General features: G+C 56.0%; 1 protein-coding gene across 1 annotated transcript in view; it reads right to left on the reverse strand.

Moving 5' to 3' along the window:
* Positions 1-7,411: 7,411 nt before the first annotated feature.
* The window catches only part of MECP2 (methyl-CpG binding protein 2), a 52,332-nt gene continuing 45,118 nt past the window's right edge, over positions 7,412-14,625 (reverse strand). Inside the window, exons 2-3 of the mRNA XM_068532997.1 lie at positions 9,928-10,278; positions 7,412-8,628 (exon numbers count right to left, since the gene is read on the reverse strand). Coding sequence (XP_068389098.1) covers positions 7,545-8,628; positions 9,928-10,278 — 1,435 coding nt within the window. The 3' untranslated portion in view covers positions 7,412-7,544. The remainder of the gene's footprint in view (positions 8,629-9,927; positions 10,279-14,625) is intronic.

Genomic DNA, 14,625 nt, shown 5'->3' on the forward strand with positions numbered 1-14,625 from the left:
GCACATCAGCTATTCGGTCCGTTGGCTTTAGGCTTAACTTCTTTGGGTGGCTTCTGGCTGATCTGGGCAGGGGTTCTGTCTTTGGATCTCCCCTCCTGGGGAAAAAGGACAGACCCTCTCTTCTCGGTTACCATCCCCTCCCTCCGAATTCTTTTGTTTGTAAAGAAAAGGTGTCTAGAAGCATTTGTCTCTGGAACAATTACTTTAAACATGGTTACAATACAGACTTCAGTTCAAACACAGAAGAGATTTACTTCGCAAAGTTCCTTTCACCCACCAAAAATTACACAAATATAAGCCTCAACACCACAGTTAAGAGGACCAGTAGAGAGAACCTCATGTTTGGAACACAAAAGGAGAAATAAAAACCAAACCAAACCCAAACAGAAAAACCCCAGAGAGACGAGGGGAGAGTGGAGGAGGAGGGGGAGGAGCGCAAACACAGCACACGTTACAGTGTCCGGGTACACGGAGCCCAGCGCGAGGAGAGGGCTCGGCACACATTGAGTAACAGTCCTGGTGATATTTGGTCATATATTCATCAACTACTGACTCTGGAGCGGCTGTTATTGATTGAAGCAGTGACAACTCAAACGGAAAAGGAGGCCTTGGTAGCAAGGGAAGGAGCAGGCTTCGAGTTCTGCAAGCCTTTTGCACTCCACCGTCCAGCTCCCCAGAAACACTGAACTGGGTGGGCCCTGCTGCGTCGGGCGGGCAGGGCGAGAGGTCACCGCGTGAGGCTAGCTCGGCGCTGATTTCAGATCTCGGGCGGAAAGCACGCGCGCAGGTAACGCGGACACCCACCTGCGAGGCCGGACAGCAGCGGCGGCGGCCCCCTCTGCCCCCGGCCCCGGGCTGGGTGGGAGAGCAGGCAGGGACCCACCGCTAATACTGAACGAAGGCGGGGGCGAGCCCCCAGGCCGGGCCCGGAAGCTGCCCCCGCCCAGGTCCTCCGAGGGGCCCGAGGGGAGCCTGGCCACCCAAAGGGCCTACGAGTGTTTCTCTTTTGGATTCAGGCCTCAGAAGTAAGTAATGATGCGGGGAGGGAAGCTTTTGGCCCTGGTGATTATAATGCTCTCTGCTTTGGAAGAACAAGTTTCTGGATTTTTTTTTTTTTTTTGGTGTTTTTAATTACTTAAAAAAATGATCAAAAAGAACTGTTACGGCTGAACTCTCTAGCAGATATTGCTCATTAAGAATTACAAAAGCAAATGCAATTACTCATAGGTTGGGGGAGAAGAGGAAGGGACATTTCTGGAGTCTTCGCTACCTCCTGGAGGGGACCCACCGAACCTCACGTGTGGTTCTGGGGTCCCTGGTGTTCTACCTGGTACGGCTCACACTTTCAGAGACAAGACACGGCCTTCTGCCTCCCCTCCAGCCCCCAGACTCGGCAGAGTGGGGGCCCTGCCGGTGGGGAGGCCCGCCGAGCCGGCTCTCCACATACCATCACTCGGACCGGGTCGCTGGAAGGCGTGGGGGGACCAGGCCACCCCCATGGACTCCAGCTGGCCCACCCAGAGATCGAAGAGGACCAGGCAGCGCCATTCCGGGCTTTGCCAGAGCCAGGGAGCACTCTTGCACCCACCCACTGAAATGAGCCGTTCCGCAGTGGCACCCTGGAGCCTCTCTCACAAGCTCGGGAGAAACAGTGCAAAACCCGGTGCTGCCCGGAGCCTCCTTCGCTCGGCACTGGGAAGCCCTTGAAAGAAGCGAGGAAAGACCACGGATCTGCTTGGACCGAAGTGACCAGCAGACGGATTTGTCGGTTTTTTTTTGTTTTTTGTTTTTGGTTTTTTTTGTTTGTTTTTGTTTTTGTTTTTTTTGTGTTTTTTTTTGTTTGTTTTTGTTTTTTAAATTTTCCCTTGTCCTATGCTATGGTTATCAGAAATATTGTAATTAAGCAACAGGTATAATTTTAACAGGTCTTTTTTTGTGTGGAGCCACAAGCAAAATGAGTTTATAACTGTGCAATATACAGATATATATATATAAAAATTCAACTGCTTTGTGTGTCTAGTCGGTGCATTAAATAAAAGGGACAGAAGAACTTAAAGCAAAACTAAAAAGCAAAACAAAAGCCCAGGATAGAAGAGACCAAGCAGGTCTATGCGTATAGTCTATAAGATACTGGATATAATCAGGGTCACCAGGAAGAACAGCTTTGTCACTTGACACACAAACACCGTGGGGAGAGGGACTACCAGTGGGCAGGAGCCAAACCTTGTGGCCTTTTGATTTCATTTTCTCTCACTGCTGAGCAGGACCTGAGGAGAGGGAAGACAGAGGGGGGAGCTAGCACAGCAAAGGTAACCTGCAAGTTTCCCAAACGTTCTGAAACGCAGAGCTGGACTTCCCTCCGTGAGGGCCCTCGCCCCCGCCCTCCCTCTGCCCCGGGGGCTCTTGCGGGTGAGGGGCGAGGGGGCACACCCCTTCACCCAGGCCCCAAGAAGAGCAGAGCCGGGGGCTGTCCTTGGGGGCAGGCCGCACCGCAGGCAGAGGCTGGGGAAGAGACATCACCCTAGTTAGAACTTATTTTGCCTGACAAATCAGCACTTGGGGTAGGCTCTGCGGAAATCAGAAAGGAGCAAGGAACAGGTGGTGCCGGGTAGGGAGAAGGTCACGGGCCTTCGGATTCACTGGTGAGCGCTCTCCTTCCTTCCCACACCCAGAGCTGGGCTCCTGCGTCTTTGTGACAGGCAGGCCTTCTCCCAGGACCGGGTGGCCGCTGAGCCCTCAGGGACTGCTACCCACGGAGAGATGGGCTCTCCAGTGACACGAGGGCCCTAAGGCTCAGATCCAGCAGTTTCAGGCCGGATTCCCCTTCACCCGCAGCACTTGCCACACAATGGGCCAGGCTCCAAGGACTGTTAGATCAGCGTTTTTGCAAAAGCTTGCTCTTACTCATTCAGAAACATCGAAATGTAGTTTCCTGCTAAATGTTTTTTAGGTCTTCCTTCTGAATTGCCGACAAGGGGTTTCAGTGTTCACTTTTCTCCCCTTTAACGTGGAACTTCAGACCCTGGGGGAGGCAGTATCCTAGAGAATTGTTAACAATTACACCATGTTTTCTGAAGATTGATAAGAGTTTCTAAAAGAGAAAGAAGCAAAAACCGAGACTCAACAAACCCCTCGAGTGGACGGGTTCACGGATGAAGAGAAGTGAGATGGGGCCCTTGCAGAGAGCAGCTAAGAGCCAGAACACGACGTGGCGGGGCCGTCGGGCAAGAGAGCAGGGGTTCTACTACAGGCCTGGTAACGTGGCCGTGCTCCCCCCCCCACCGGGGCCACTGGCCGGGACTCAGGGGGCCGGCTAGGCCAATGCACACAGGGCTCTAGAGAGAGCTTACTTCCCGAGGTCTGGGTGGCCTGGGCCACCCGTGTGGGAAACTCGCATCAGGAAACAATTTGGGGCCACGACCCTGCTAGGGATGGCTGGACAAAGCTAGAGCTGGTATCTGTGACCTCCCCTGGCCCCGTCACCCCAGAGAGCCTGGCAGGAACGCTCCAGAAAGGGGGCACAGAGCTCAGCTGCCAGGCTCCACTTGGGTTCCAGGAGATCCAGGCGGCCACACCTGGTGGATTCACTTCACACCCTCTGTTCCCTCCTGGGCTTGAGCTGCTTATTAAAAGTTACTTAAGATCCAGAGGTCCCGTCAGCTACGGAAACTCCTTTCCCACTAAACGTGGCGGTTTGTTTCTGGCTAGTACTCTCCTTCACGATGGCCATCACAACGATGACAAGCTAGGCAGAGGGGCAAGCGACCATTTGGGGCTGTTCCAGGTCCCACCGCCACCGTTTGTGGCCTCTAGCCTGGAATGCCACTGCTAAACAAGACTGGTGCCGGCACCGGCATGGGGTCTCAGGAGTAGAAGTCAGGTGCTGGCTGTGGCCGTTCCGGCGTCCCCGGGCCACCACCACGGCTTCCACTTTCCGGGGAGCTGAGGGGGTGGGGTCCTTGGCTAGTTTGGCACTGACAGACTGGGGGCCGTGGCATTTCTGGGTGTCTCCTGTGCCTTTTGATACGGGAGTACAGCAGCAGCGGAAGGGAGCTGTACTGGAGCCTGGCTGTGGCCCAGTGTCCCCAGCTCACTGCAGTGTCAAGGCCAGCAATTACACTGGTTAGGACAATCCCACCAACGGGCAGGGCTGGGCTGGGCCGGGCACGGTGGGAGGAGCTTGAGGACACACAGAATTCCGTCAGGAGAGGAGGTAGTCACTAATAACCAGAATGAGGGCCGGGGAGACCGAACGTGACTCTGACCTAGCCCACGGGTATCTGAAAGCTGTCGGTCAATTCCTGCCTTCTTTACACAGTCCCTAAGAGATGGCCCCCGATCTTCCTGGTGTTCAAGTACACACAAAACCGAGGTCACACCCCCAAGTCGGGCCAGACACAGTTGGGGAGAATTCCGTGGCTTAGGCCTTCCCTCCAACCTCCTGTCAACCTGACTCCAGGACAGAGGTGGTATGGGAGCTTCGGGGCCCCTGCCCAAAGGTGACTCACTAGTAATGCCTTTATTTGGGGAACAGGGAATGTGGAAGAAAGGGGGGCGGGGAGAGAAAACCCTAAGGTGCCTCAGGCGCCACCTGCAGCCTTGAAACTCTAGGGGAAGAAGCTGGGGAGTGAGGGAGGCTGCAGGTCGGGCCAGGCCCAAAGAAAATGACACTTGAAACTTTGTGTTCTCGACCACCAATGCCAGTCAGCCCCAGAACGAACTGTTACGGGTGAAAGGGGGGCATGGCAGGTCCAGCTCTCTTTTGCCCAGGACCAGATGGTACCAAGCCAATGGGGAGGCCAGCTCTTGATGCTGGTCCCAGGAGCCACATTCTACTGGACGAAAAGTGTAATTAATGCCTAAAAACCTGACCGAGCAAAAGAGATGGCGCCCCCACGACAAACGGGCTGGACACCGTGCTCACGTGAATAGGAGTCCTCTGGGGGTACCAGGAGTGCGAGGCCACTGCAGGGTCAGGAGCCTTTTGTCCTTGGAGGAAGAGGGACCCCGAAGGACTCTCCCCCTACTCCGACCCCCAGCCCTTCCTGGGGAGGAGTCATAAGTGAAGCCCGGAGGGTCGACAGCAGAGCAGGCTTGGTTGTGGGACTTGCTTCTGCAGCATCAAGAAATGGATACAAAAATGCTAGAAAGGCCAGCTACGACTCCACAAACAGAACGGGGCAAACTCCCTTGCTTCTAACCATTCTGGGAGAGACAGACACGTTTTTTTCTTAAGCTACTGATTGGAACTGTCAACTATGGGTCCTGGTCACTAAGGACTGGCAAGGAAGTGCTAGACGGTTTCTAAGACGTTTCACTCCTTCATGGTTACACCGCAGTGAGGAAGCCAGGGCACAGTAACCGAAATACACGAGACAACACGCACTTGACAGTTCATGGCAGCAGCTCACATGGGACGTGCTTGTGGGTGTTTCTGGAAGCATAAGACTGCTGTCTCGTTTGCTACTTTGATAAGGTACTTCTCAGTTGGACAGATTTAGATAAGAGACATCTCTGTAAACACAGAAAAGGATATACCAATATGATGAAGATATGCAGTTAGATAAGGACTTCCTGAACAGAGGGTGAAAGCACGGGATCCTGAATTGAAACTGGTCAATGAACACCCCAAAACAAGCCCAAGCCTCTACGCGCCCACACCACAGCCCTGGTGCACATGTGGAGATGCGTGAGGTACCAGCCCGCCCCGTCTCCCGCAAGCAGAGGCCACACGGGGCCCAGCAGAAAAGAACTTGCGCTCTGAGGAGCAGCGGCGGGGGGCGTCTGCGCTTGTTCCGCCTGCCGCCCCGCCCGACCGCCCCGCCCCTAGCCGGTCCGGCAGAGGCCAAGGTCAGGGCTGGGCCACTCAATGACACTGGCAGGCCACAGTGGGTCTCTGTGCTGCCCTTGGCTTCGAAATCCATATCAGGCCCAACTTCTCCCTCCCCCACTTCTGCTGAGTGGGAAGGTTGAGAAGGCCTGGGATCCGGGGTCTGACCAGGGAAGGGGACTCCTAGGAGAGCAAGACCTTGCCACTCCCTTGCCCCTCGGAGAGGCCGAGGCACTAGGGCCAGGTGGATTTAGCAGAGCCTGGGGCTTCCTCAGGGCTCAGAATGGGTGGGAGGGGGGCTGGGGCTGACGGCAGGAAGGCCAAGGGTGGGGTGAGCTCTGGGGCCCTGAGCTGACAGCGTCGGCTCAGGGTACAGTTGGGCACTGCGGCTGCCTGGAACAGAAGGGATAAATGAGGAGGAGGGGGGAGGGGAAGAAATGAAAGGATGAAATGAAAGAAGGCAGAAATTGAAGAAGAGAAGAGAAACCAATCAGGAAGTCCTTATAAATTGCAGCAAACACTTAGAGTTTCGGAGCTTCGTGGGAACCCTATGTGCTGAGCCCACTTTAAAACAAGCGCAGGTATATACAGATCCAGGTAGTTGTCAACACCGTCACGTCTGGTGGCTTGAGGGACAAAGTGTCACCAATTCAAGCCAGTTTGCTCTCAGAGCGTGTTTGTTTTGAAGTGGGAACATGAAGACTCAATAGTGCAAATAGTTCTAAGCTGTCCCTAGAGGAGTTAGAATTGGAAAGTTTTGGAAGAACATTTCCCCCTCCTTCCCCCTGGCCCCCTGCCCCATCTACTAAGGCTCTAACTACCAGTCACAACTGCTCTGAGCGACTAGGAATCCCTTCCGCCTGGCCCGCTGCGCTCGGCGGTCTGGAGCCTGGGCCTGCCTGCCTGGGCCTTGTCCTGCGGCCTTGGCGGCCTCTCTCTAGCGCCACCCGTGGGAGGCCGGCCCTGGGCCATCGTCTCCTCTGGCTAAGGCCAGTCTACACCCAGCGGCTCAAAGGATGACTCCTTCCTAGCCAGGCCAGAACTGGGGCGAACAGGTGCTACTTCCCCGTCCTGTGAAATGTCCTTGTCGATTTTGGATTGGGGCTGGCGTGGGGCCAGGTTTGTGCCACCACAGGTGGGATCACACGGGCTACAGCCACTGGCCATCCGCATCTTCTCTAAAGGATCCACCTGTCTCTCTTGCCTCACACCTCCTTGTCCCGACGTGGGTGGGAGTGGGCGAGGCGGGGGGAGCTGGAGGCCGGCAGGGTGGGGGGAGGAGAGCTGAGACTGGGGCGCCAACGGCACCAAAACCAGGAGTGTCCTCTCAAGTGCTCTCTGTCCCTAACGACCACGTTGGGGGGCTGGGTGGGAGGGAGGTGCAGGCGCACCCTAAGAAGCCTGGGCAACAGCTTGTCTGGTCAGTAGTATCTGCAGCAAGCCTTGTTGAAGGAGCCTAGTTTAGAAAAGTGCAAAGCTACTTCTGGCCCTGGTTAGGTCTTCAACCTGACTGTGCTTGTTGGTAAGAAAAACATCCCCAATGCTCCAACTACTCCCACCCTGAAGCCACGAAACTCTAAGTTTACTGAAAGAAAAAAAAATATTTTTTATTTCAGTTAATCGGGAAGCTTTGTCAGAGCCCTACCCATAAGGAGAAGAGACAACAGCTGCCTTTATTCTTGTTGGTTTGCTTTGCAATCCGCTCTGTGTAAAGTCAGCTCACTCTCTCGGTCACGGGCGTCCGGCTGTCCACAGGCTCCTCTCTGTTTGGCCTTGGCATGGAGGATGAGACAATGTCTTTGCGCTCTCCCTCCCCTCGGTGTTTGTACTTTTCTGTGGCCGCGGCGGCGGTCGTGAGCGCAGGCTGAGTCTTAGCTGGCTCCTTGGGGCAGCCGTCGCTCTCCAGCGAGCCTGCTCTCGGCATCTTCTCCTCTTTGCAGACGCTGCTGCTCAAGTCCTGGGGCTCGGGGGGGCTGGCGGGGTCCTCGGAGCTCTGGGGCTCCGGTGGGGGCGGGGGCGGGGGCGGGAGCAGTGGCGCGGGCGCCTTCGGGGGCTCCGCATGGTGGTGGTGGTGGTGGTGCTCCTTCTTGGGGGGCGAGGAGGCGCTGCCGCTGCGCCCCTTGGGGCTGCTCTCCTTGCTTTTCCGCCCGGGGCTCTTGCAGGTCTTCAGTCCCTTCCCGCTCTTCTCGCCAAGGGTGGACACCAGCAGGGGCTTCACCACCTCCTTCACCTCGATGCTCACCGTCTCCCGGGTCTTACGCTTCTTGATGGGCAGCACGGTCTCCTGCACAGACCGGATGGAAGACTCCTTCACGGCTTTCTTCTTGGCCTCGGCGGCGGCAGCCGCCACCACACTGCCCGGCTTTCGGCCCCGTTTCTTGGGAATGGCCTGGGGGTCAGCCTCAGCTTTTCGCTTCCGGCCGGGGCGTTTGATAACCATGACCTGGGCCGACGTGGTGGCCCCACCCCCTTCGGCCTTGCTGCCCGGCGAAGCTTGGAAAGGCATCTTGACGAGCAGCTTCCCGGGGCTTTTCTCCAGGACCCTTTTCACCTGCACGCCCTCTGATGTTGCTGCCTTGGGTCTCGTGGTGCCGCTCCCTTTGGGGCGTCCCCGACCTCTGCCAGTTCCTGGAGCTTTGGGAGATTTGGGCTTCTTAGGTGGTTTCTGCTCTCGCCGGGAGGGGCTCCCTCTCCCAGTTACCGTGAAGTCAAAATCATTAGGGTCCAGGGAGGTGTCGCCTACCTTTTCGAAGTACGCAATCAGCTCCACTTTAGAGCGAAAGGCTTTTCCCTGGGGACTGTGGGAACAAACGGAGAGACACAAAGAATAATCAGAAGCTTCCACAGCCATGTCAGAGATGGGGCAGAGGAGAAGGTGGTGGCGAACCCTCTGACAGGAGGCATTCTGCAACTGGCATGCCCGACGACACAGCTGAGCAAGAGTCACATTTAAGAAAAACTGAGATGAGCTAAAACTAGGGAGCTGCGGCCTCGGTTATACAGGAAGCAATCGGGTTGCCCAACGGCCGTGGGCGCCCGCGAGGCCTGCTCTGATGCCAGAATGGCTTGGTGCTGACTGCTCCACAGCTATTGCCTGGATGCCCCCGAGCAGCTGCCGGCCACCGAGCTCCTCTGGCCCCCAAAGGGGTCTGGCCTGGGGACCCTGTCTAGCTGTCAGGCTGAACTCGGGTACGCTGCTTAGCCTCTCTTGGAATCAGTTTCCTCATCCGTCAGTAGGATAACGCTTTGCTCACCCTTTTCTGAGTTGTTGGAATTAAATGAGGCTGTCTGAAAGCAGCCTTTGAAAACTGCTAACCTTTCTGGAACCATCTAAGGGGAAGAACTGAAATGCACGCATTCACACTCGTCCTCTGAAGCTCTGGCTTCGAAGTTACTCTGTTTCAACAGGTAACACCCGATGGCCAGCCCACAGCTGGACAAAGGCCCAAGGGACAGTGGGAAAGGCACACGGAGCCCATCTGAGTCTCTCCCCAGAGGCCCTATCAGAGAGCCCATCTGTCCCAACATGATTCACAGAGCAGACTGAGCCTTATGAACTCCTATTCCTTTGGGTTCATGACGCAGTGTCAGAGAAGGACTGTTCCAGAAAGAAGATGCTAACAGGTTCTGAGGAGGGCCCCTCAGCTGGGAGATGGCAGCAAGCCCAGGGAGCTCCCTCGCATCCCCAGCCCAGGCCAGTGTGCACAGCAGGACCTTGCGTCCTCACTGCTTCCCAGGCGGCCTCTCCTGGTGCCCTCACTGAGGCCCTGGGTAGGCCCTACTGCTATTCCAGCTCCAGATGAGGCCTTGACGGCGGGCGCAGGAAAGCCACACTCTGCTTCCCCGGGCACATCTCACTCAGGGCATTGACCTACGTACGTGGTCATTCCAAGCATACCTCGTCGTGCCCGCAAGCGGTGGTCACTACTGAAGCCCCCGACCCGAGGTGGGGTTACGCACACACATTTTCCTGATCAATGAGCAGCAAAGAGCTACCACTCCAAGGGGTCCCCATCAGTTTTTTTAGCACCGGTCCCTGACACCCCGCCCACCCGGCCCTCCCCCCCTCTGTAGAAACAGGAGTCACCCTTACTTACTTGATCAAATACACATCATACTTCCCAGCGGAGCGGCCAGATTTCCTTTGCTTAAGCTTTCGGGTCCAACCTTCAGGCAGAGTGGGGTCGTCGTACATGGGTCCCCGGTCGCGAATGATGGAGCGCCGCTGTTTGGGGGAGGCCGAAGCTTCTGGCACGGCTGGGGCCGAGCCCGACCCTTCCGAGGTCTCTGCTTTACCTGCCTCTGCTGGCTCAGCAGAGTGGTGGGCCGCTGGCTGCAGGGGCTCATGCTTGCCCTCTTTGTCTTCTTTCTTATCCTTCTTCACCTTTTTAAACTTCAAAGGTTTATCCTTCAGGCCCTGGAGATCCTGTTCTTCTGCCTTTTCTTCCCTGAAGTGTTAAACAAGTATGTAAGTATCACGGAGAACACACTGGTTTGCAGAAAAAGTGAGCCACAGCAGGCCCCGGGCGCCCCAGCGTGGGCAGGGCACTGGGAGAGGGGCTGCCCTGCCAGTGCTCACCCAGATCCAGATGCCCTTCCCCTTCACAGATCATTTTAGAGCCCTTGGGCTGCTGACGGCGATGGCCCACCGCACCCTGCCTGCGCCGTGGTCGCCCTGAGTCCCGCTCCTAGCATGCCTGCACTGAGAAGGTGGCTTCTCAGTGTTACGAGCTGTGCCCGAGGGCCTCCGTGTCTGACGGATGACAAGAGGCCCTCCTCGACTGCCGGAGAGGGACCTACCCACCAAAATGGAGGGGGGCTCCTCGTCACGAAGGCCTGGCTTGGCTGTTACTACAGCTTCTGTGTTTTGGGTTTTCTCAAACGTGTGCTCAATAAAAACAGCACAGTACAACTTGCTGACGGGAAGAGTCCAACAGTGCCCCTTGGGCGGTGGCGCAGAGCACAGCGCTGCGGAAAAACAGGCAGATTTGGAGCCAGCCAACCTGAGCTCAAATGCTGACTTTGCCATTTCCAAACACGACCTGAGCAAGTGAGCACAACATCCTGTGCCTCGGTTTCCTCATCTCAACAACGGGTCAACAGCCCAGAGGGAGAAGAGTCACAAAGGACACTGGCGGATGTGGGTAACCAGACACTGCTGCCCAGGGTTGTGGCGTGAGAAGAGGAGAAATCCCAGGTCGGGGCGCCTTTAGCACCAGACGCTCTTGACGACACAGGGCCAGGGCCTTGGCCTTGGCCAATGCGATGGAAGAGCAGGAGAACGGAAAGGCGAAGAAGACGCTCCTCATTCCAGGGCGGGCACCTCCCCATTCCTTCGTGCCGACAGAACAGTTCCTTCCCTGTGCTGCCGTCCCGCCCGGTAGGTCCCCTCCTTGTGTACTTCGGCAATGGTCACTGTGAGGCCCCGGGATCAGGGTCTGGCCATGCTGCTCTCACGGCCGGGCCAGGGAGGCTCAGAATCAGCCACCCGAGAAGCCCGCAGCTAGCAGCTCAGCTCATCCGGGAAAAGATCTCAGTCCCAGAGCCACCTGGGCCCGCGCGGCGCACATCGGCACCAGCCACCACCTCACGTCGGCCCACCCCAAGTGCCTTCCCTTCTTGGCCAAACCGTGGAGACCGCAACAAAGGCACCACGGCGTGCCCTGGCAACCAGACTCCAATGACGTGGCTAAGTCACCGATGGCGAGTTCGCACCAGGAACACTCAGGTCAGGTGTGGGGAGACAGGGTGTAGGGAGGGCGCGCCCCGACCTCCTCCCTATCCTGGCTCCGCCTCCAGAAGTTTAGAGCCCCGAGTGTGAGCTCTAGCACACAGCTGACTTTCTAATTCTCCAGGCTTAGCTCCTTGATGGGAGACGAGAAAGAGCCCTGGGCAGCTTCATGCAGCCCGCAGCCCACTGTCACCACGGGAACCTGGGCAGTCCCGAGCCAGAGAAAAACACTGCACTGATGGCAAAGGCTGGCTTCTTCAGAGCCCTCATCTGCACTCCCCTGATAATTTAACTATGGTGAAGTCAAGCACAAACCACACGCCCCAGGAATGCGTCTTAGGTACAAGCAAGGGTGCCGATGCCATCTAGGGCCAGCCCTTCTAGAAATCTACCCTGAAGAGACACCCGCAGAAATGCAAAACAACAGATGCACGATGTTACTGGCGACAGCATTCTTTTCACCGGCTCAAGACTGTGGCCAAGCCAGACAGCCGCCGCCAGAGACCTGCTGGGCAGACGCCGACGCGCGCACCACGGAGAGCCGGGCGGCCCGAACCGTGGGTGAGGGACCCCCAGGACCTCCTGTGAGGGGAACACCGTACACTGTAGGCAGCCCTCTGGGGGAGAAAAGAAGGGGACTTTAGGAAGCAGATGGCAAAAACGAAGGGAACCAGTCCTGGCACGGGGTAGGCAGGACCAAGGTGAGGACAGGGCGAGGCGAGACCTCGCCGGGTGTGCCAAACCAGAATTTCAATTTCTGAATCATGTAAAAGTTTACATAACCAAAAACAAAATGAAAACAAAAGGGAACAGAAGGGAACATGCCTAGCATCCGTGGAGGGGAACCAGGCTGGCCTGGGGAAAAGTGGGGGGCTCCAGTTCTGGGGTGGCCTGTGGGGTGGAAAGGCAGGGCAGTGCACAGGGGTGACAGAAGGGTCAAAAGGACGTGGGCTGAAAGGGCTCCTCTGTTGGGCTACGCAGTGACCAGGTGACTGTCCAAAAGAATGAACTGATTAGAATATAGTTAAGAAAAAACCCACTTGGTGATGTTGGGGGAAGGAGAGAAAGACATAAAGAAAGTGAGGGTCCAATGGGCTTATGGGGGAAGAAGGTTCTGGGCAGCAGAGAGGCCTCGAGGGGGCACGTGGGGCTGTGTCAGGTTTTATTCTGAGCGTGATGGGCTACCATGTGGAGAATGGCCTGTGGGGGACCTAAGCGGGCAGCAGGGAGCCTGTGGGACGCCTCTCGGGGCGCTCTGGGCATGTGGTCCAGGGCGAGGAGGGCGAGGAGGGCGAGGAGGGCGAGGACTGGGGACGTGACCAGGAGGCGGAGCAACAGAGCTGGCCGGTGTGGGGACGAGGGCCGGGGATGAGCTGAGGACCATGGCCAAAGCCTGCGAGGACAGTGATGCCACCAGCTGAGGACGAGGAGGCCTGGGCCAGCAGCAGGGGGGAGCCACAGCCACGCTCGCGTCGAGAAGCTGAAGGAGCAGCTAACACAGCACTGTAACCAGCTACACTTCAACGTAAACAAAGCAAAAGAGGCTCAAGGAGGGGAGACCCCTGTGCCCGGACTCTGACTTGGCCTTAGTGAACTGTTTGGATTTTTAGAATTTTTTATTGTGATAAAACAGACATAACATAAAATTTACCTTTTCAACTGTTCCTAAGTATACAGTAAATGAAGTTTCAATAGCACCAAACATGGGAATAAAAAGGCCTTTAACTCTATCTGTGATTATTCTAGCTCTTTTAAATTGAAATTACTTGGGACTTCCCTGGTGGTGCAGTGATTAAGAATCCGCCTGCCAATGCAGGGGACACGGGTTCGAGCCCTGGTCCAGGAAGATCCCACATGCCGCAGAGCTACTGAGCCCGTGCGCCACAACTACTGAGCCTGCGCTCTAGAGCCCATGAGCCACAACTACTGAGCCTGCGCGCCACAGCTACTGAGCCCACGTGCCTAGAGCCCATGCTCCACAATAAGAGAAGCCCCCACTTGCCGCAACTAGAGAAAGCCTGCGCCCAGCAACGAAGACCCAATGCAGACAAAAAAAAAAAAAAATTGAAATTACTTGAAGCAACTGTGAGTATATGGTGATTTTCAATTCTGTGCATTGAGGAGCACAGACGTGTTTGGTACTTTATTTTCTGACTGCTACTTCTCTGCTTAAAAACAAATGAAAGCCCACGAAGAAGTCTGGAAGCCATTCTGCTGGGTGTGGAGTGGAGGCAAAAATGATGGAAAACAGGTAATCCAAATGAGTTTACCCTCGGCCCAGCCACCTGCTCAGTGCCAGGGTGACCTGAGGGAGGGGGCCAGGCTGGGGTACTAGGCGAGTACTCAAGGCCCCCCACCAGGAGGGTTATAGGGTTTGCTGAAACACACTTTTTCAAAGAAACCAAACAGGGACTTCCCTGGTGGTCCAGTGGCTAAGACTCTGCGCTCCCAATGCATGGGACCAGGGTTCGATCCCTGGTCAGGGAACTAATATCCCACACGCAAGCCGCAACTAAAAGATCCTGCATGCCACAACTAAGGATCCCGCATGCTGCAACTAAAAAGATCCCACACACTGCAACTAAAAAGCCCGCATGACGCAACGAAGATCCCACGTGCTGCAACTAAGACCCGGCTCAGCCAAATAAATAAAGAAATATTTAAAAAAAAAAAAAAAAAAGGAAGAAACCAAACAGCCCTCCAGACCGTGTATCTCTGCATGCATGTGCGCACACACACACACCTGCTGAGAGGACCGTGAGAACTGAGCACCTAGTTCTTAAGTTCGCACATTTTAGAGTTGGGGGTATTCACCTGTTCAACTCTTCAGTGTTATAGCTGAAAAGAAAAGCAAGTACAACCAGACAAGGGAAATTGCCTGAGGTCATGCCTGAGTTGACGTGTGTTCATCGACTGCCCTTGCCCTGAGCCAGCCTCTGCTAGGGGCTGGGAGGCCAGGGTAGAACCAGCATCATTCTCCGGTCTTCTAGAGCTCCCAGTTTCGGGGGGTGGGGGTGAGGGGAGGCAACAAAGAAAGAGCGATCCTCTCCTCTGTTCCAGGCAC

Source organism: Eschrichtius robustus, chromosome X (assembly GCF_028021215.1).
Source record: "Eschrichtius robustus isolate mEscRob2 chromosome X, mEscRob2.pri, whole genome shotgun sequence".
NCBI classification, from domain to species: domain Eukaryota; kingdom Metazoa; phylum Chordata; class Mammalia; order Artiodactyla; family Eschrichtiidae; genus Eschrichtius; species Eschrichtius robustus.